Source organism: Aspergillus campestris, assembly GCF_002847485.1.
Source record: "Aspergillus campestris IBT 28561 chromosome Unknown P168scaffold_1, whole genome shotgun sequence".
Lineage (NCBI taxonomy): Eukaryota > Fungi > Ascomycota > Eurotiomycetes > Eurotiales > Aspergillaceae > Aspergillus > Aspergillus campestris.
The window spans coordinates 1,913,219-1,933,912 of NW_020194336.1; the positions used below are offsets into that span (position 1 = coordinate 1,913,219).

Below are 20,694 nucleotides of genomic sequence, written 5' to 3' on the forward strand. Positions count from 1 at the left end.
GTTTTCATTCATTTTTTTTTTTTTTTTGGTCGGTGTCATTAGGGTACGATGTATATGTTTAGAGCGTCAAGTGCGAGAGTTTATTAGCTAGGCGTTATATAGGTATAGATAGATCTAGATCTAGATTCTGGATGGGCTGGACGTGATTAGTAAGGTGTTAGTAATATATGACTATCAGATCATCTCACTAGTCTTATCTACCTTCTACAACTTAACCACATACAACGACATCCACATCAACGACATCCACATCAACGACAGACAGCAAGAAAGAAACAAGTCAAGCAGAAGATCCAACATAAGCCGCGATAACAAAAACGACAAGAATAAATAAGAGAAATGCCCCCGGAAAACCTCTACGGCCTCCCCCGCACCGCCACCAAAGCCGACTCCGACAAGAACAAGAACAAGACCAACACACCATCCTCCTCAACCCTAGCCTTCACCACAAAACTCAGCTCCTTGATCTCCTCTCCATCCCAGTCACAATCAAACCAACACACAACCGGGCGCCCCCGCCCCCGCCCCCGCACCACCAACAAAGACGACAAAGATGACATCTTCGCGCGCCCCAACCGAGGCACAGCCGAACGCGCCGCAGCAGACGAACACGGACTCAACGAGCGAGGCAAAAAGCGATCTGCGCTCGAACAGGTCCATAGCACAGACAGCGGCGTTGTCGACGAAGCGCTCCTCGAACGCTCGAAGCGACGACTGAGGGAGAAAGAGGGGCTGTATGAGATTCTGAAGGAGGGGAGGCATCTTGTTTATTCTGATGATGAGGATGATTCTTCTGGGCAAGATGAGGGAGAGGGGAATGGGAATGACGGGGAGAGGAAGAAGAGGAGGGAGTTGAGGAGGTTGGCGAGGAAGGAACGCGAGGGGTTAGTTGATTTCGATGCGAAGTGGGCTCGTTCTACGTCCCCTTCTTCTTCGAAGGGATCTTCATCGTCAAAGGCGCAGGAGGAGGAGGAGGAGGAGGAGGAGGAAGAGGAAGATGATGATAATGCAAGCATAATCTCCTACGAAGACGAACTAGGCCGCACCCGCCGCGGAACCCGCAAGCAAGCCTCCCGCGCAGCAGCTGCCACCATCGCCTCCACCAAGTCCAACCCATCCCACCCCGACGAACGCTGGAAACCCGCCCAACCCGCGAACCTTATCCACGGCAGCACGATCCAAACGCAGGCTTTCGACCCGGACGCACCGACGGCATCGCACATGGCGCGGTTGGCGGCTAGACGAGACCGGTCTGCGACGCCGCCGGAGGAAACGCACTATGATGCTGGTGGTGAGGTGCGTGCGCGGGGGACGGGGTTTTATGCGTTTTCGAGGGATGAGGGGGTTAGGAGGGGGCAGATGGAGGAACTTATGAAAGGGAGGGAGGAGACGGAGAGGGGGAGGGAGGAGAGGAAGGCGAGGAGGGAGAGGAGGGGGGTGAGAAGGGAGGAGAGGGGGAGGAAGATTGAGGAGTTGAGGGGGAGGAGGAGGGCGGAGGTTTTTTTGGAGGGTTTGGGCTGATCTTTGGTTTCTTTGGTTTGGTTTGGTTTGGTTGTTATGTGAGATTTGTATGTATGTGAGATACCCATTTGATTATCATGATTCGTTGGTTGTAATATCTGTTATTTTCAGTAATATCATTAGCAGAAGCATCATTTAGTATCAGTAATATCATCATTTAGTATCATCATCAGCATCAGCATCAGCATCAGCACCAGCGGTTTCAGTTATATCAGTATATCAGTTAGTCAGTTGGTCAGTTGGTCATAAGTGTATCAACATTAAGTACATGTCATCATCATCATCATCAATCATAAGGCTTTCATAAGACGTTCATAAGGCATTCATAAGACATTCAGACAATCATCAGTCATTTCTTTTCCTATCCTATCCTATCCTTCCTTATAATGGTCCTAGATCTCCAATTATTCTTATGAATTCTTGTGCGTCTGGTTTGGTTAGTATACCAGATAAATAAAAAGGTGGAGGGGAGGGTGGGTAAGAGTAAGATTTGGTTATAGTGAGAGTGAAGTGAGAATAAGAATGAGAGTAAGAGTGAAGTGAGGATAAGAAGGATAGTAAGAGTGCAATGAGAACAAGGTGAGAATAAGGTGAGAATAGAAAGTCTTACCAGTCGCATTCGCAAACTTCAGTACATGCTCCCCCCGCCTCGTCCGCGGCGGCGTATAATCCGACAATGTGAATATCGTCTTCTCCATCTCGCGCAGCACGACCTTCTTCGCGTCCATGCGACGCGCCCAGCCGCGCGTCACAACATGCTCCGTGATGAATGCCGTCCATACCGGTGATCTATGTACAGTCAGACTTGGCTCTATCAACATGTGTATGTTATGTGTATGTGTTGACTCACCGGTTCATCTCGCCCTTGTGGATTGAGGCCTGTAGCCGTATGGCGTTCGACTCCTTGTCGCGGTAGACGCGCAGCGCGTGGAGGTAGTCGTCGTCGATTATTAGTCTGCGATGTTAGAGAGATTGTATGTGCAGCTGGCTATAGTGGGACTTACCCGCCGAATATCTCGACCTCGTCGTCTAACTCGTAATCCCGGATGCGTTCAATAGGACGGCCGGAGTCTTGCGAGCGGAGTGCGAGGAAGGTGCAGAAGAACAGCACCAATTCTATACACGTTAGCAACACGTCATCTAGTTAGGGATGTCCCCGTGGTGGTTAAGGGACATACGCTCAATAGTGCCGAATTTAAAAGTCGCCCACAGCACCAGTTCCGACCCCCCCCGCCGTCGTCGGCACAGCTGCAGACAGGACCCGGTGCGCACGATCTCCAGCATATTCAACGGCAGGCAGAAGTAGTCGCTGGACCGCGAGTTGCGCGGGGCCTTGCAGACTATCCGTGTTCGGTGGTCGTCTTCCCGTAGGTACATGTATACTCGGAGATCGGAATCGCCGTTGAATGCCCTGTCTGTGTTAGTGGGCCACATCCGGTGGCTAGTGGGTGGTCACTCACAATTGGAAGAGCTCCTCAAATCCCTGGTCCTGCAGCCAGCGCTTGACCCCCGGGGTGGGTTCGCCCAGACATTTTGAGCTATATCGATTAGCCAGATCATTACACCGCAGCAACGGAGATCCGGGGAGATGGGACATACCGCTCGCCCACGTATGGGATTCGGGTTCGAGAGTGCTCCTCTAAAAAGACGCGCTTGGCCCAGTGATCGCTCAAGACATTGGAATCGGCGGAATGGCTAGTAGTGGAGCTGGTGACCGGGGACCCCGGGGCTTCCGGGACCGACGGGGGAAAGTCCGACGAGGCGGCAGAGGAGAGCGACGTCGGCGATGTTGGGGATGCATTCGGGGGACGAGCCCGCTCGTAGGACCGGCGGTTGCGTGGTCGTCGATCGCTGACGGGACTTCCGGGATCGGCACTGTTGCTCATGCTGGAGGTGGACCGCGTGCTCGTGGAGATGGAGCTCAGGTGCGCGGCTGCTAGGCGGTTGTTCTGCTGGATCCGGAGCGCCTTGAGGCCGTTGCGGAGGCCGATCATGAGAGGCGTGTCGGTGTATTTCCTGTAGATGTCAGTACTGGGGAACTTCCAATCGGCTTCTTCGGATCTCCGGCCACGGACGCACCCTTTGATGTAATCCTCCAATTCATTGAGAAAGGCCCTGTACTTGGCCAGTCGAGTGGAGAGGGAATCCTGCGATTCTGCCCGAAAAAAAGCACACAGCTGGAGCCAGGTGCGCTTGTAGACGTCGCGGTTGGGAACCTTGCGCTCTTCCAGATCGCCGAAGAAGTCGACGATGTCCTCCAGGGTGCATTTCAGGCTGGAGCTCACGAGGTCCAGATCGGCGTGGGCGAGGGCGACATTGTGCCGGTGTTGACGATTTTTGGTCAGGTCGTCCAGACGGTTGAGGGACGAGCTGATGGTATAGAAATCGGCGATCAGACTAGTGATATCCGCGGAATATTCGGGCAGGGGCTCACGGAAAAGACGAAAGCCCGCGGCCACGTCTTCTGCGTTATCGGCAGAAGTCCGTAAGGCCATAGTCACCAGGTCACGGAGGACCTTGCATGTATGTAGGTATAATTCTTGGTATGAGGGGGGAGGAATGGGGGGAAGGGAACCAGGACGGTGGGGGGTTTGGGGAGAAAGAAGCGGAGGAGATAAGGTGGTCGAAGTGTTTATATAAATACGAGCCGGGGGAAGAAAGGTAAGGTGGGAGGAGGACTCAATGGATTTAACTTAATCGGGAGGGGCAGCCGACAACTCAGTTAGCTTTGTAGTCACTGTGTGATTTGATTATGGACAAGACGAACCAGAGCTTATGCCATTTCACCTTGGTCGTTCTTATATAATATTCGTCAGTCTTATATATTCTCCACAGACCAGACTATCCCCACCCCTGCCCAAATGTTCAATATAAAGAAAAAAAGAGAGGGGAAAAAGAAAACCAAGGATCTGAACAAAATACCAAGAGAAAGGATGCTATCGGGTGGGGCAAGGGTTTTAGTCAATCGCCACAAGCAGAAACCGAGTGTGACTTGAACCAATGCGGCTCTCGTGGACTTTAATTGCTCGGGGGAGGTTGTTGACGTGGTCGTGCAGCGGTGGAGAGAAGAAGCCAATGATGGGCGGCGGAAGTTGATGGGGAATTCCAGGGTCTTTGATATACGGAGGATGTTCATGATACTATCTGTGGTGTAGTCCCGGTTCATTCTATCTGTCTGCAGTGACAGAATGCAATTGTTCTATTCAGTATGACTGTGTCAGACTGGAGACATACTATAGTAATAGAACTGAAACAAGGATAGGGTCTAGATAAATAAGACTTACCTATAGAGTATACCTTAGTATAGATATAGACAAGCCATTAAAGCTAGTCAGAGTCAGACATGAACAAAACTGACTTAATCAACACAACATATAGTCTTATCAAATCCCACCACCTCACGTCAGTCATCTGTACGTACTATAGAATCAAGTGAACCCAAGTCCATCACTTAGGGCTGGCATGTCCAACCGCCAAGAACCAACTCTCTCACCTCAGTCAACGGTCAATAACGGCCTAAGCATACTAAGACAGAAATAGACTTTCCAAATGAAAAGATAGAAAATAGAAAATAAGAATGAATAAATAAACATATAAAACAAAATCAAGTGAATAAAGAGAAAAAGTCCGACAACCTGCTCATGCAGACAGCGTGTTTGACCGCCTCCTTTGGGTAGATACGCAGTAGTGGTCGCCAACTAACAACCCTCTCCTCCTACCACCGTCTCCTTCACCCCAAACCTAACCGAGTCTCTGCAGCTGATGTCTATCTTCGGACAGTTGGCAGCGGAATGTAAACTCTTTCCCCGTGGTCTCAGAGCTCCGGAGTATGGCGATATTCTGACAGAGAACGTAGAGTAAATGCTGCCTCAGGCACTATCGGGGATATCGGCGACGCGTGACACGTAAACAATCGTCATTAGTCACCATCCCTCCTCTTCGTCATCATCAGAGGGTCAGAATAAGAGACACGGTCTTGACTGGAGCCGAGGGAATCCTCTAACTACATACTACGCGTGGATAACTACGCGATGGGTAATTCGGTGACTGAAAACAAGGTTCTCCCGCCATTTTGGAAAACAAACAGCGCCGGGCAACACCCCGATTTCAGGTCAAATTCTTCCTTAAAAGCCCATCTTGTCCGTACAGAAACCATACCCATGGGACAATTGATCCTTCATGAAAAAACACAAATGAGAAACCACCCGTCATCCCGTACCAAACGAATAGGAATTATCAGAAGCGACGAATACATAGACATATGAGAGAGAACAAAGACACGATAAGAACGCCAGGCGGTCCTGTCACAACAAGACCGAAAAAAGAGAGGGGGGAAACGACTCGATTAGGACGACTCCTCCTCCTCTTCCTCACCCTGGGCCTGGTCACATATACTGATTAGCATGGGCATTCTTGATTGGCCGGGGCTAGGGACATACCTGGTAAACCTTCTTCTCCTCCTCGTAACGCTTCTTGTCGGCGGCGGCCTTCTCGTCGTAAGGCTTACGCTGGGTTTCACTCAAGTTCTTCCACTTGTCGCCGAGCGTCTTGCCGACTTGGCCTGGAGGAGGGTCAGCGCTGCTCAGTGGACTGCATTGGGGTCATAGCTCTTACCGAAGGTGATGCCGGGGTTCTCCTCGCGGACCTTCTCGCGGTTGTCGTTGGCAAAGAACATGTAGGCGGACAGACCACGCTTGGGGGCGTTGGGGTCTAGAGCTCGGTTAGTCATGCCCATCTCGTCCCATTGGAGGTCCAAAGTCGCATACCCTTCTTCTTGCGGGTGACCTTGGGGCCTTGCGGGTGGTCTTTTCCTTAGGCATGTTGGACTGTGAAGGGATCACGTTAGAATGGTTCAAGTCTGTCAGATAAATTGGGCGATAGGCCTGGCGACGACACGGATTGGAAGGAGTAAGGGAACGAGAAAGAAGTAGAAGACAAGGAGAGAGAGGTCGGGAGAGAGAGATCAAAAAGGAGAGAAAGTGAAAACAGTTGATGCGATCGAGCGCGCTCTGTTGGGTGGATGGTGGTGGGTGGGAACGCCGTGCGCGCGCCCCAAACAGAGCGCGAACGGTCGACCCATGACACGAGAAATCAAACGCGCGCAAAAGAGACTTACTGGAGAGTGCGAACTCGAGAGAAAAGTTATAAAATTCGCGATTTGAGCTCGGCAGAATTAGCCTGTGCAGTTGAATATGTCAGTTGGGCCGGTTTGCTGGATCAGAAGTATATAGATCTGGGTGGCGGGCGCAAGATGCGCGACAGTGAGGTTGCGCGGTCATGGTACAAAAATGAAGGCGAAAGGCAAGTCGCGAAGGGAGATTTAACAGGGAAGGAGAAGTGCGTTGAAAGAAATAAATAATTGAGTGGGTGGTGTTGAAGCAATGGTAAAGTGTGGAATGTTTATAGGGAACTCACCGAGATGTGTAGAGTACTTTTTTGTATGGGAGGAAATTGTATGGGAAGATGGTAGAGAGAATAGAGAGAGAGAGAGAGAGAGTGAAGGGAGAGGGGGGAGAGTAGTAGTAGTAAAGAGAGAGAGGGAGAGAGACGGGAGGGCGGGCCATTACCTACTCACACCTCTGCCTGCCTCTCCCACCCACACACCCACTCACACACTCCTCTCCTCTTTCCCTCCCTCACAAGTGGGCACCACAGCAAGGGAAAGCGACTAAGCTGAGAGCTGTGCCCATTGCGACTGGTTGAGCGCCCTGCTCGGAATGATCTGTATTGTATCATACCGGTTTGGTTATTTGCGGTCCCCTTCCAAACCAGCAAAATCATTCTGTGCGTTCTCAACATCTATAACCATTTTATTTCTATTTTATCTCGTTTTATGCTTTTCTTCAAATGAATAGATGGGACCCTATACGCTGAATACTGAAATAATAATCCTTCGTCCAGTGTTGGGGTTCGTACAGTGTAGTCACCTTGTCCCAAGCTGTCCAGTTTGCTGCGCAATTAATCGCGCTGATGCAGCTCTGGTGGATCATCGGTCATGGTATGGTTCTGTACATTACCAGACCCAAACACCCTATTATCCATTTTATTTTTTTCCCTCGCGCCACTCTATGATTCCCCCCCCCCCCCCGTGTCCAGTGGAGATGGTATCAGGGCTATGTTTGGGTAAAATACCTGATAATAGCGTATGGACCATGGAGGTATGCTCGGATGATCGTGGTAAGGTAGTACCATACCCAGAAACCCAGATACGGGCGTCGTACGTCCAGAGTAGTACTCTACTCTAACCAGTCCGTAGGAGGTCCCAGTCCTAGTAAAAGCTCCGTGCTACTCCGCGCAGTCGTCCAGCTTCTAGCCATGGTACGCAGCAGTTGGAAACGCCGCCTTCCACTGGCACACACCACTTCCATAAGGTATATTCACTGCCTTTGACACCCTTTCTTGAATGTGGATGTCTTACTATCATCTTATTGTTGCTCATTGTGTTATTCAAGTTTATTTAGACTGAGTTATTCTTTCTCATATTGTACATCGTACTCTTGATTCCTTCCAGCAGTATCTACGTAAGATCAATACCAATACACCAAGAAGCTGGTTTCAGCTGCTCCTGCGCGTCCGGTGTACGGAGTAGGGGTAGAGTAGGGAAGGGTAGGGAAGGTACTTCCAGGCACACCCATCCAACACTCAATGTCGACGTACCTCGGCGCATGTCGTCCGTCTTACTGGCAGATCGAGATTCCCACTCCCGAATCACTCATCGCCCAGACAGTCCACTCCTTTCCCCATGTCTAATGATAACCACTCAACTGACTTCGATCAACTTACAGTTTACATTTACATACACACGACTGGGGTCTACACTTAGTGGTTCCTGACCTCCTCACGCCATCCGCCCCCCGCGCGCCCTTGTCTATCTACTACATTTACCTACAATACTAACTGGTTATGTACGGAGTACTCCGTACTTCCATGTGCCCTGCCTTGCCCTGGTCGTCAAATTACCCTCTGACAAGGACCTCCTCCCCTCTTGGATCCATGCAGAAGGCCGCCGTGGTCTCGATTTGTCGGGGAAATTCTGCGTGGCACGATGAAGCTTATATAGGGAGGTATTGCGCTCGGTGGCTATGTCTCTATGCAACCGGGTGATAGTGATACACTGCTTACTCTGTCGCTGTTGACTGGTGACGATCAGCCGCGGTCAGTAAAACAGTCTAACTACCTAATGAAATTGATTGTTGACAGTGGTGGAATCCATGTAGCTTTGATAATACCTGCAGTAGTGCTCCAATATCACCATTTAACAGCGAGGATGGATGATTTTGCCTGCCTGGTTTGTATTAGCTGTGGTTTTGATTGAGGAGTCTGGCGTGTTTGCGTCTGTGTTATGATCAGCTCTTTATTCTGGTGAGCAAAATTGATTGAACCTATCTACGGCGTACGCAGTAATAATTTTGTTTTTAAAGTTTAAAGATAATAACTTGCTGTTCATACTAGTAAGAACTAAAAAGGAAGGAAACTCTCAATGTATATGGGAACCACTTCAGCTCACAATCTTCACAGCCTTCTCTAATTTTTGTATAGATCACAAAAGCATAAACTTACCTGGGTCACTGCGCTCACGCTCGGACTCTGTAATGATAACTTGATAATGCCACAGTCCATTCCCGTGATTCCACTACAAACGAAGCGCCTGTCAAAGTTACCGGCAAAATACTGGCACGGTATGGGTAGGCTGATAGTATTATTGGGGGCAACAGAGTATTGTAATAAAACCACGCGTTGTCGTGGTGAGGGGGAGTCAGGGTCAGGTCATTTTGATTCTGCGACCTGGATCCGCGAGCGGAAACGCCGGTTTCCTTTGGTCTCCATTTTATTATCATTATGCGGTATTATTACTATTTTTCTTATTATTATCTGTATTATTGTTGTTGTTATTATTATTATGACTCTGTATTGCTCGCCTTTTCCATCTCCTTTCCAGATTGTCTTTTTTGTGTGGTCGATTTATTCTGATTCATGTTAACTATTTTGATTTAAGCTTTTTTACCCTCTTCACATCAAATCGGGCCCCTCTCATGATTATTAGGTAAATTACTATTAGCCAAGGTGCCCGAGGTTTTCTGTTCCAGCCATTTCCATACTGTACGATCGTCCCGTAGTTGACTGGTTGCCTAGGGCCGCATCCACCATTAATCAGTTGATTATGACGAAGGCGTCGCGTTACCAGATTATGATGTCACGTGGATCGGCGCCCGTTATATAATCATCGCCTTCTTGTAGATGCTGTCACGGTTGGCGATCGCGTCTCGTTACAATGCGAGTCTGAAGAGATGAGAGAATGATCTGGTGAGATCGCTTGGCTGTAAGACCAGAAATAGAATAGAACTGGTTTTGATTGGAGAAGGAAATTCTAGTCCAAGGGTATCCCAACTCAACGCCATCTAAGCATCCCGGCCCCAGGTCCCGGATCATCACTGGAAGAGGGAAAAGGTAAAAATACAGAAAAAAAAAAAAAAAAAAAACAAAGAACAATCTATCAATCGTCCGACTCGTCCAGGACAAGAACCGCCAGGGCGTCGTCCGCGGCCCAGTCTACCCCGCTGCCGACAACGATCGCGCTCACGACGTTTTTGACCGTGTCCCATTTGGCTTTGCTTTTCTTGTAGTCGGACTTTTGCTGCTCTAAATGTGTCTTCAGTTCATCGTCTTCGAGCCTTTCCATCCAGGAATCGTCGTCTTCGGTGATTTCCAAGAGCTCCTGGACGAGGTCCCGATTCTTCTTGTGAAGTTGCCGGTTTTCAACCTCAGCTGTGGACAGGTTCCGGACTGTTGCGCTGTGCGCACTGTTCAGGTTCTCGTGGGCCAGAGAGAGCATGTCCCGTCGATTGAGCAGAGGGAGGAGAGTTCTAGATAATGTATTAGCTTGGATATGTTTTCAGAAAGAGATATAGAAGGAAAAAGAAAAAGGAGAAAAATACCGTTCCGCAGGAGTTGTCGCTTTCATATGCACTGCTTTGAGTGTCGGATCGGTCATAAGAACGGTTCCGATGGCTTTCCTCCTGACCGTGTACGTGGCCCGGGCCTCGAGGAGCTCGCGTTCGGCGATGGCCAGCTGTTCTTCGGCATCGTCTCCAGACAACAGATCGAGATCTAGATTGTGTTAGAAAAGTGAGAACGTAGATCGAACGGGGATAGTATTGTGAAAGAAGATATAACAAAAGTAAACATGGATAAACGTACCTTGCTGTAATAAGGCTTTTTCTAATTCCTGTTCCTGGATCTGATGGTAGAGTTGGAGGATCAGCTCCTCTTTCTCCGAGAGAGCTACCACATCGCGAGGATCTTCGGCCGCTAGATCCAACAGAGAGAGTTCACCAGGGTTCAGGTGAGGGAGGGCATGAGCCTTAGTAGAAGCCATAGCAGACGACCTCGTGGCAAATCCAGCGAAAGCATCGTGTGATAAGAGAAGACGGGGAAGATGTCTGGATGATATTGAGGAACGCCAATCAATGAGCATCATGAAGCGGGCGGTGGAGAAGAAACCGGGGAATTTGGTTTGCCCAATGGTGTCACACTCTCCATCCAGCCTAGCTCTCCGTTCACGACTACTACATCTTCTACTTCCTCTACTTCCACCTACCTATTACTTCCCTATCTTACCCTACTACTACTAGGAATAGAATGGTTCTTCCATCCTCCTTTGACTCCTCCCCTCTTTCCTCCTCTCTTCCTTCTCCCTCCCCCCTCCATTCTTTGTCCTACGTCTCTGGAGCCGCATCGCCCGGCTGGTGAGGAGGATCCTGGATGTCTTTGCACATCTACATCGCTCACTCCGGTGAGCATCTACTGGCCGATCCAGTTTCCTTCGCCTCGTACGTACCTATCAAATCAGTCCATCGAATCACATCCACTTCCTCTCCGCCTTGATCGCTTTCTACTATCCCCTTGTGTTCCGCTTCCCTTCTTAGTCTTCGGTCGGCCCCGAATGTGGATTCTAGACTGACGTTATGCTTTCTCCCGTCCAACAGGCCCGACGCACTCCGATCATGGATCACCCGCAACACCTCCATCCCATCTCAGCGGCAGATCTTGATGACGGCTCGGGGGAAGAATGTCAAGATCCAAACCCTCGCCACGGAGGTGTGTTTCTTCTGATACATCACATCTCTTTTCTCCTTATTTACATAAGTACATATACTGATCTTCACCCCCGGTAGAACGAGATCTTCGTATACGATCGGAGCCTTTTCACCGAACCCACCAAAGTCGAGCTCCCTGAACTGTCCTCGCCGCAACCGACCGCGATCGAAAGCCCCCCGGATACCCTGGCAGATCAGAACGACCTGCAGGCATGGCGGAATCTGTACACCGCCAGACGGACGTGGGCGGTGAACCTGACAGGGCACTGCGAATCCGTCGACAAGAGCATCCGCGAACACAACGAGCGCACCGAGGTCATCAATCGGGCAGCTAGCGTCGCTCTCGATAATCTCAAAACCCACGTGGGGACGCTGGAACACCGCTTCCAGGAGGCCCAGACATGGGCCAACGATCTCCTAAAGGAACAACAGACGGCCCTTGATGGATGGAGACGGGCCTTCGCGACCCTGGAGACCATCCCGGCCCGGACCGATTTCTCTTTCCTGGGCCGACCGTCAACACCCAAGACGGGCACAGATCGGTCGATGGGTACATTACGGGACTATGTCGACTCCGGGGATATCCAGAGGGCTGGATCGGAGGCAGCGACTGTAACCTCGCAGTTCGCCCAGCGGGTCGGCGACGTGGAGAAGGCCGTGGCCGATATCGCAACGGAGACGCAACGATTGGTGGAGGATGCTGTCCCTTCTGGCGTTGACAGCATGGATGGTGTGTTGGAGGAAGTGGTGACCATCTCGAAGAAGATTCAGTCCGACTACGAGCACGTCCTTGCCCTACCCAACAACCAGAAGACGCTAGCAAGCATCTCCCGGCTTGCACTCAACCACACCAAGGAACTTCTGCCATCTCTTTTGGACATCAGCACCGAAATGCAGACGGGGTTGGAGGGGGCCGTCAAGCGGCACAATGGGGCGGCGAACGCCGCCATCAGCCACATGCGACAGATATCCTTGATCGAATCGCGCTTAGCAGATGTCCAGTCTCAGATCAACAACCTTACGTTCCAGAGCGACGCGTATGACATCATATATTCCGTCTTCCACATGCCGCTAGTGTATGGCTCCGTAATGATCGAGTCGGTGCGTCGCCGCGAGTTCAGCACGAAGATGAAAACCGACTCCCTGACCCTGGCCGAGGAATTGTCCGTCTTCCAAGACGAGGAGCAGCGCCGGCGGAAGAAATGGATCAAGAACATGGGCGAGTTCATTTCGACCTCCGATGCAACCACCCCAGGGATCGAAATCAATCTGCGGGGACAGGAGATCGAATGGCCCGAAGTCAGCAGGAAGGATGTCGAGGGGTACATTGAGGACCTGAAGACGAAGCCAGGCATGACGAGCATAGTTCAAGAGCTGAACCAGCTCTATAAAGACCTGGATGCCCCGACGCGCCACCAGCGCCGCAGGGCCAAGGCCTTCAAGCAAGGCAGTCTCTTTGATCTGAGCCGCAGCTCTCTGCTCCTTCGCAGCGATGACATGGTCCGCAGCCTGAGGGACGAGAAGACCAAGCTGGAAGACAGACTCAAGGGCTCCGAAAGCCGAATTCGAAAACTCGAAGACCTTCTACACCGTCAAAGCCACCTGGGGCGGCCGTCCAGCGGCAATTTCTCGTTCGATTTCCCTAGTACTCCCGCCTCACCTCACCCCGACCCGCACTCGCGAAGATCTTCTATCTCGTCAAGACGGATGTCGGTCAATCAACCGTCGGAAGAAAAGGCACTCGCTCAACGCATTGTTCACCTCGAAGCTGAACTTGCATCGGAGAGGGAGATTGTGCAAAGACTTCAGAAGGACGCGCACGCTGAGCGTCAGTCCAGCACCGATAAGATAGAGGAAGCGCAGTCTACGAAGAAAGATCTTATTGGAAACCTCGAAGCCCGACAGCGGGAGTTTGATGACGAACGGAGGTACCTCGAGGGCCAAGCGAAGAAACTCAAGATCAAGGCGGAAGAACTCGAGGAGGAGCTGGACAGGGTGATGGACGGCCGCGAACACGAGCGACAGGATGCTGAAGAACGGATACACCACCTCGAGACCGAGCTCCAGGATGCCCATGCTCGCGCCGAGGAGGAGATCCGAAAAGCAACGAGCCTTGTCGAGCAAATGCGCACTCACAAAGAAGGCCAGACCGACCTGAACGCCCGAATTGAAAACCTTGAGAGGCAAGTCAAGGAGGGCGAACAGCGGGACCAGGACAATTACCATGCTTTACAAGCTGCCTTCCTTCACTTGTCTCCTGGAGGCGCAGTGCCTGTCGAGATACCAAACATCATCAAGAGTATCGAAGTGCTCTCCGAAGGGCTGTCGATCCATGCTAATACCGCCGAAGAAAACGCAAGTAAAGCTACAGCTGCGAGCAAGGAACTAGAGGAGCGCCTAGAACAGATGAAATCTGAGCTCGAACAGCTCAAACAGACCTCGGAAGAACGGGAAGCGGCACTGACCCAGGCACTGAAAGACCTTTCGGGAGAGAAGTCAAAGTTGTCCAGTGTGACGGAAGAACTGCATGGCGAGCGGTCTAGACTCGGAGCCCTGCAGTCCCAGATCACTGCGGGCGAGACAGGCTCTGATGCCCTGAGAGAACGCGTGGTGGAGGAAGAACGGAAGTTGGCAGGCTTGTCGCAAAGACTCGCCGAAGTTGAGTCGCAGGCGCGCCAGGCCGAAGAGGAAGTCCAAACGTGGAAGGAAAAGGCCGAATCCCTGTCGAAGTCGGAACAGGATGCTGCAGATCGGATAGAGACTTGCGGGACAAGATCTCAAGAGCTTTCGAAGCAACTGTTCGGGCAGGTGGAGAAGTTGGAGCATATGCTGGAGCAAATGGGATTCACCATCATCCGGCAAAACGGAGATATCGTCGTGCAAAGATCTTCCAAAGTCAACGCCCTCTCCGCCACGGCTGACACCCTCAGTCAATCCGGCGTGGTGTCCGTCAAACCAGACTCCTCGCTTTTGGAGTGGATGCAGGCAGAAACCCCGGAGGAAGAGACCGATCGGTTCATGGGATTCATCGAATCCATGTACCAATTCGACGTGGATATCTTTGGCGAGGCGGTCGTCAAACGGGTGAAAGACATTGAAATGCTTGCTCGCAAGTGGCAGAAAGAGGCTAGAGGGTACCGGGACAAGTACCATCGGGCCCAGAGCGAGGGGCACGACAAGATCGCGTATCGATCATTCAAAGAAGGCGATCTCGCCCTGTTCCTGCCGACCCGAAACCAAGCCATCCGGTCCTGGGCCGCGTTCAACGTTGGTGCACCGCATTACTTCCTGCGCGAGCAGGACGCCCACAAGCTCCAAGCGCGCGACTGGTTACTCGCACGCATCACCAAAATGGAAGAGCGAGTCGTAGACCTCTCGAGGTCGCTGAACGGCGCCAATCCCGACCGGCGATCGCTGGCCGAGACCAGCGACGGTACGTCGTTCGACGACGAAAACCCCTTTGAGCTGTCCGACGGTCTACGCTGGTATCTGCTAGACGCCACGGAGGAGAAGCCCGGCGCGCCCGCCACGCCAGGGCTCGGAAAGAGCACCGTCGCCCCAGCCCACGTAGACGCCCGGGGCAGCATTCGCCTGAAGCGCACGACGGGCGGCGGCAACGTCGCCAGAACGCTCACCAAGAGTCTCGACAGCCGGCGCAACAGCTCCGGCTCCAAGAAAGGACCCCCTACACCAAACCAACGGGGCAACGGGTCCTCTACCAACCTAGTCCAGACCGCCGAGGACAGCGCTGCCACCCCGGCCTCTCCCTCGCGACCGCGCGAGGCAGCTCCTATCTTCGACGAGGTTCGCCGCGACCTTCTCCGGGGCCCCTGAAGACACTCCTTGTTTCCGCGGACCAAGCCCCTTTTTCTTGTGTTCGCGTCTTCCGCAAAAGAAAAAGATGGGAGCTGACAGACACTCCTCTCTAGGGCTCTACTCTACTCTCAGAGAGCAGCCGATGGCAGCGGCGGAGTCCCGACACCGCGTGGCCCTCTATGTCGTCCTCTTCCAGAATCGAGAATGGCGATGCCACGTCCCCTTCACATTCGTCTTCGACTCCTAGTCGACGCCCAACCAGTCGGTATCGACCGTGGGAGAGACTCTGGTCTGTTGACTACCGGCTAGAAAGCGGAAGCCCAAGCCGACGATAATTATGATCGTATTTTCTTTCTTTCTCCCTTTCTTTCCTTCTTTTTTGATTTTATTTTCCTGTTCATCTTTCATATTGTTTGATATTTCACTGCCCTCTATATTTGATACGAACCCCCGCCTATAGGCCCTTGAGGCCTTTCTTGTTGACACGAAACGATGGCAAACGCTGGTCATTAACCATCCCGTCACGAAATTGATACCCGTCTATGTGGAGTGCGATGTACCTGCCTTCTCATTTCTTTTCTTTATTTCCCTCAGGACTGAGCTCTAGATTAGACTTGCTTTTGTTTTCCGGTCTAGCTCTATCTATATCGTTACTTAACTACACAGTTTGATTGATTGATTTGGTGGGCTACAGTAGAAGTAGGTTAGAGGTGTCTTCGTAGGCGGTATATATGGGTGGATTATATATCATTGTAATGCTAGTGAGGGATAGACAGTAAGGTTATTTATATATGTTCCTATACCCAACGCCGCTCGAGAGAACCAAAAAAGCAACCATCAACAACTAAGTAAACAAGAAAAAGAAAAGGAAAAGAGATAATTACGGGGGTGAAAGGGATGAAATCAATCCAACTGATCCACAAACCCCTCCCCAGGCATCCCCTCCATACCTCCCACATCATCCCAAAACTGGGAGAAATCAACACCCGCTTCCTCAAACAGCTGCTTCACCTGTTCCATGGCGGAGGCCTGTCGTTCCGGCGTGAAGCCGCCCGGACGGGTACTCTCGTACTGGATCAGCTCGACCCAGCGGAAGAAGAGGTCCTCTTTGCCGAGGGCGGACAGACGGTCTCTGAAGGCGATGATCTGGTCGCGCTGGGCGGAGCGCTCTTTGCCGGCCGGGGAAGAAGGAGATGGGGAGGAAGAGTTGGGGTTGGAGATCTCGTTCTCGTCGCCGACGTGCCAGATGAGCCAGCCGTCGGCGTCGGTGTTGACGAGGACGGCGGTGCGGAAGTCGTCGAGGGATAGGTTGTTGGGTTTGTCCTTGCTGTCGTTGTTGTCTTTGCGGGTGCGCGGGGAGGAGACGAGGTTGTGGGCGCGAACCATGGCGGGGTAGTCGAGGTCCCAGTCTGCGTCGACGAGGAGGAAGCCCGTTTTGAGGAGCTTGTCGGGGGTCACGGCGGCGACGATCTTGTCGCGGGCGGCGTCGTCCTCGCGGATCCAGCGGTTGCGTTCGAGGGTGTCGCTGAGGGAGCGCTGGCTGCGGCGGACGATGATCTCGCGGTTCAGGAAGCCGATGCGGCGGCGCCAGGTGACGGGGCCTTGGATGAAGCGGATGGGCCAGGAGACGAAGATGGTGAGGAGGAAGTAGTCGATGAGGAAGGTGCCTGTGCGGCGGATGATGGTTTGGGCGATCTCGCTCCAGGACATGGTTGTTGTGTCGACGTTCATGGAGGAGGTGAGGCCGATTAGGGTCGCGAAGAGGGCCGGGTAGACTTCGCGGACCATGTAGATTCGGATGGCGATGATCGCGACGATGACGATGTTGAGGACGACGGGGACGAGGAAGGCTTGTTTCTTCATCTCTTGTGGGGAGTTGTCGACGTGGATGAGGTAGACTTCGCGCGGGGAGAGTATGTCAAGGAAGGGTTGGAGGGAAGAGGGAGCGCGCATGAATGGCGGTAGAGGGCCTGTCTGCGAGCTGGGAGATGATGCTCCTGACGAGGAGGGTGTAGTTGAGGCCTTTGCCTTGCCTGCCCGGCGGGCGGATTTCGCCATGGTTAGGGGTTGGGTGGGACGTGCTGGATGTTGTCGGAAGGGGTGCAATGGCCGTATTCGGGGATGGTTTTAGTCGTGATGTGATGGTCGAGACTATCTGGTCGGTTATGAGTATATATATTTCCCTATGGATATCTCGTTGCGAATCAAGAGGCCGTGTAGAAAGAGACCTGTGACGACATACGTGGACGGATACGCCTGATTGGGTCACATGCCCGTCAGTACACGAGTGTCAAGCGAGTGACAGGACAGCAGGGGAGTGGTTGGCCTACTAGGGGCTCCGATTGACTTGGCTTAGAATTCAAGGGACAATCGATGTGTCTCCAGAGTGAAGAGGAGTGATCGAGCCGAGGAGTGGAGAGTGAAGCTATTCTTATTCTTTAATTATTTGGCCGATGACGCCGTTTTTCCGCCGCTAAACTCGTTCGGGTCGACGCAGCAGATCCCCTCCTTGGCCGCGATTTCGATCCTCCTCTGTTTCTTCTTCAATCATTCCAATGTATATTGATTTCTCTGTCCAATACATTTAACACATTTGCAGACAGATAGTAAGGCGCCAGCTTGTGGTTGCCTATCTGGGAGAGCGAGAATGCCCACCCCCGAACGGAGGACTGACCGACCTCCGTCGCGTCGCAACCATCACAACGACCACCAATATTCGCCCTTCCATCTTGCATACCGCGACTCGGACCTAGATGACTACAACGCGTCGAAAATCCCCAGCCCCCCTCAGAACTACGGCAGCACCGCCCGACAGCGCGACAATTTTACCAAAACGCGGAGCTTGCGAGGTGCGTTTCGAGTCGCCGGGGACCGTTATTCGACCATGGCAGAGGAGGACGCGCGCACGTTCGGAACCCCGAATCGGTACAGACGGCAGAGTGTGAATCTTCTGTCTCCAGAATCTAATCCGCCGAATGAACTCGCCGAGGCATATAGGCAGATCAGCGATGCTGGGGACTTGGTGGACGAGGCGCCCGATAACGATTTCCTGCCTGAACTGCGCGGCAGTCGAAGCATGCGGTCGTCGTCGGGGTCTCTAACGAGAGACAATGCCTTGTTTTTGAATGACGCGGATGCGGGGTTTTTAGATGACGGCATGGACGAGTCACCGCGCCGGAGATCTACCGACCATAGCGAAGACAAGCAGCGGTTAAGACGCGCCACATCCAATCAGTCGCCGGTACTGAACAGAAACGGGATCGCATCCGCTTTGACGTCGGAGAATCTGCTACGACGCGAAGAGGAGGACCAGGCCGCGTTGAAGATGGAGGAGGGACTCGAAGAAGACTACGGCGGTGTCAAACCTTCGTTGAACCTTCCGTCCAACTGGGGAACCAGGGGACGACACCGTTCCGACTGGCTCCGCAATATCACCAAGCGCAGCAATTCTGAATCCGCACCGGCCGCAGAACCTAGAGCCACCTCACCACCCAAGTTCAACCTCGAAGCGGAGAGTACGAGCCCCCCGGCACCCCCACGAGCGGCGATCAGAGACGCTTTACGAGAACCGTCGTCAAACCGATACAACCGACTTCCCTCTTCGGACCTACACAATAAGGCGTCTGCGGGCCAGGAAGAGAACCGAGAAGGAGACCCTATCCCCAACACCCCGATCATGGTGTATAAGAACTCGACTTTCACCAAACGGAGTCCAACCAAACGAGACTCGCAGGATCTTTTGCGCAAACTTTCCAGAAACGAGAGCCCCGGTCAAATACGTAACGAGTTCCTCACCCCGGAGGCTCAAAAGATTCAAGCCCCCGAGCGACGCATCTACGATAAGACACCGGTGGTAACGGGCGCTTGGATAGATACCCCGGTGACGGAGCGACAGTCGGCCCCTCTCCCTGATCATCTGTCGAAGGGTATTGTACCATCACCAGTCCCTAGCAGGGCAGAACCAGCTCGCCAGCCAACGCCCCCCGTTAACCAAATGCCGAGTTCTACCCGATCGCCGCTGAAGAAGGACCGGGAAATGAGAGTAGAGGAAAGAAGACAGGAACAAAAGCCGCTGAATGAGAGACCGAAGGATGAGGGTCAGAAGGAAAAGGTGGCGAAGCAACCTTTGATCAAACCTGACCTTCCTAAGAGTGCGCTTGAAACGGTCATGCAGGACTTCAAAGCGGACAAGGATTCACTGGATGTAGGAGATGATACGATCGAGTCTCTCCAGGAGATGCTCAACGACAAACCCAGCGGCCTGAAAGAGGAGGAAGACGACGCGGCATACCAGAAGGCGGTCCTGGCGAAACTGGAGCGTCCCAGTCCCAGCTCCAACGACCAGGGAACCGATCTTGACCGCCTGAACGATAAACTGCAATCGCTGGCCGACAGCCTCATGGAAGTGAGGACAGGGCTCAACAGTATCGAAAAACAGGTGTCCCGCGACGCCGACACCATTTGCTCTCTTCCTCCGTCCCCCACTGACAGCGGGACTAGCACTACGTACGTCTCGCATCTGTCTCGGTGGCTGCCACGTCTCTGGACACGAGGCCCGGGAGCACGGCGCATCCGACCCACGCTGCTGGGGTGGGGTATCATCTTCGCCTTTGTGTGGTTCTTCTCGGAATCGACCCTGTGCGACTACTACTGCCATCCACTGGTGTCGGACATCTGCGAAGGCAACTGCCTAGACCCGGACGCTCCACAGTTCCCCTACGTGATCCCGACAATGCTCTGGCGCTGGTCGCATTTGTCCTCGTTGCTAGCCCCAATCGGCACAATCCTGGTAGCCTTCTACCGGCTCGTGACACAACTCCTGGGGTTCTCGGATGGCTATGTTCAGGACATACCAGCTCCTTATGTTAACGCCTCAGGGGAGATCTTCATCCACGGTCGGCGACTGGACACGTTGCCGACGGACGTCACGAAATCCGGTGGCTTTTTCGCAGCGATTCCCAAACCGTGGCGAGAAGCCCAGCAACCTACAGAGACGGTTCCCAATTTGGACCTGGGACAGGGGATGCATGGAAGCTATGGAGAGGAGACGGTCGATGATGGATCGATGGAAGATGATGAGTATATCTGAATTTGCTTTTGCTATTATCTATGTTCTCTCCTGGATTTTGTCTATTTAAGCGGGCTGGCGTCCGGACGGCTGCGGAGTGGGTTATCTAAGGCGTGGTAATTTGCTGAATCTGCGAGCACATTGGACTTGAGACATGCATATGAGATGCTGTCACTCAATGAAGAATATGGA

The 20,694-nt window shown here is 52.5% G+C and overlaps 7 protein-coding genes across 7 annotated transcripts; 3 read left to right on the top strand and 4 right to left on the bottom strand.

Moving 5' to 3' along the window:
• Positions 1-225: 225 nt before the first annotated feature.
• On the top strand, positions 226-1,521 carry P168DRAFT_323508 (CCDC174 family protein; the record flags this gene model as incomplete). Its single annotated transcript, XM_024840696.1, has 1 exon — positions 226-1,521. The coding sequence occupies exon 1, from the start codon at positions 340-342 to the stop codon at positions 1,519-1,521; it is 1,182 nt and encodes a 393-aa protein (XP_024696958.1). The 5' UTR covers positions 226-339.
• Positions 1,522-1,676: 155 nt separating this feature from the next.
• P168DRAFT_246889 (uncharacterized protein) lies at positions 1,677-4,104 on the bottom strand. The gene is made up of 8 exons (XM_024834061.1): positions 3,601-4,104; positions 3,121-3,537; positions 2,982-3,059; positions 2,700-2,932; positions 2,526-2,637; positions 2,372-2,476; positions 2,132-2,310; positions 1,677-1,949 (listed from the first exon to the last, which is right to left on the bottom strand). Exons 1-8 carry the CDS (start codon positions 4,014-4,016, stop codon positions 1,903-1,905), a joined length of 1,587 nt encoding a protein of 528 aa, XP_024696959.1. The 5' UTR covers positions 4,017-4,104; the 3' UTR covers positions 1,677-1,902.
• Positions 4,105-5,866: 1,762 nt separating this feature from the next.
• nhp6 (high-mobility group nucleosome-binding protein) lies at positions 5,867-8,188 on the bottom strand (the record flags this gene model as incomplete). The annotated part of the gene is made up of 5 exons (XM_024839774.1): positions 5,867-5,902; positions 5,961-6,082; positions 6,136-6,231; positions 6,288-6,326; positions 8,179-8,188. The coding sequence occupies 5 exons, from the start codon at positions 8,186-8,188 to the stop codon at positions 5,867-5,869; spliced, it is 303 nt and encodes a 100-aa protein (XP_024696960.1).
• Positions 8,189-9,971: 1,783 nt separating this feature from the next.
• Positions 9,972-10,945, bottom strand: P168DRAFT_286489 (centromere protein H). Its single transcript, XM_024836353.1, has 3 exons — positions 10,720-10,945; positions 10,458-10,629; positions 9,972-10,385 (listed from the first exon to the last, which is right to left on the bottom strand). The coding sequence occupies exons 1-3, from the start codon at positions 10,895-10,897 to the stop codon at positions 10,016-10,018; spliced, it is 720 nt and encodes a 239-aa protein (XP_024696961.1). The 5' UTR covers positions 10,898-10,945; the 3' UTR covers positions 9,972-10,015.
• A 338-nt stretch (positions 10,946-11,283) lies between these two features.
• atg11 (autophagy protein ATG11) lies at positions 11,284-15,452 on the top strand (the record flags this gene model as incomplete). Its single annotated transcript, XM_024839775.1, has 3 exons — positions 11,284-11,351; positions 11,508-11,619; positions 11,697-15,452. The coding sequence occupies 3 exons, from the start codon at positions 11,284-11,286 to the stop codon at positions 15,450-15,452; spliced, it is 3,936 nt and encodes a 1,311-aa protein (XP_024696962.1).
• Positions 15,453-16,173: 721 nt separating this feature from the next.
• On the bottom strand, positions 16,174-17,831 carry P168DRAFT_308418 (uncharacterized protein). The gene is made up of 2 exons (XM_024839191.1): positions 17,765-17,831; positions 16,174-17,690 (listed from the first exon to the last, which is right to left on the bottom strand). Exon 2 carries the CDS (start codon positions 17,490-17,492, stop codon positions 16,338-16,340), a length of 1,155 nt encoding a protein of 384 aa, XP_024696963.1. The 5' UTR covers positions 17,493-17,690; positions 17,765-17,831; the 3' UTR covers positions 16,174-16,337.
• A 176-nt stretch (positions 17,832-18,007) lies between these two features.
• P168DRAFT_286493 (uncharacterized protein) lies at positions 18,008-20,694 on the top strand. The gene has a single exon (XM_024836354.1). The coding sequence runs from the start codon at positions 18,082-18,084 to the stop codon at positions 20,521-20,523; it is 2,442 nt and encodes an 813-aa protein (XP_024696964.1). The 5' UTR covers positions 18,008-18,081; the 3' UTR covers positions 20,524-20,694.

Bases quoted from the DNA above. Each gene is read 5' to 3' on its own strand.
- P168DRAFT_286489 (XM_024836353.1), bottom strand. From the start codon at position 10,897: ATGGCTTCTACTAAGGCTCATGCCCTCCCTCACCTGAACCCTGGTGAA. The intron at 10,630-10,719 runs GTACGTTTATCC...AACACAATCTAG, and splicing joins AAAAGCCTTATTACAGCAAG to ATCTCGATCTGTTGTCTGGA. The intron at 10,386-10,457 runs GTATTTTTCTCC...TACATTATCTAG, and splicing joins GCGACAACTCCTGCGGAACG to AACTCTCCTCCCTCTGCTCA.
- P168DRAFT_246889 (XM_024834061.1), bottom strand. From the start codon at position 4,016: ATGGCCTTACGGACTTCTGCCGATAACGCAGAAGACGTGGCCGCGGGC. The intron at 3,538-3,600 runs GTGCGTCCGTGG...TGACATCTACAG, and splicing joins TTGGAGGATTACATCAAAGG to GAAATACACCGACACGCCTC. The intron at 1,950-2,131 runs GTAAGACTTTCT...TAACCAAACCAG, and splicing joins GAAGTTTGCGAATGCGACTG to ACGCACAAGAATTCATAAGA.
- P168DRAFT_308418 (XM_024839191.1), bottom strand. From the start codon at position 17,492: ATGGCGAAATCCGCCCGCCGGGCAGGCAAGGCAAAGGCCTCAACTACA.
- P168DRAFT_286493 (XM_024836354.1), top strand. From the start codon at position 18,082: ATGCCCACCCCCGAACGGAGGACTGACCGACCTCCGTCGCGTCGCAAC.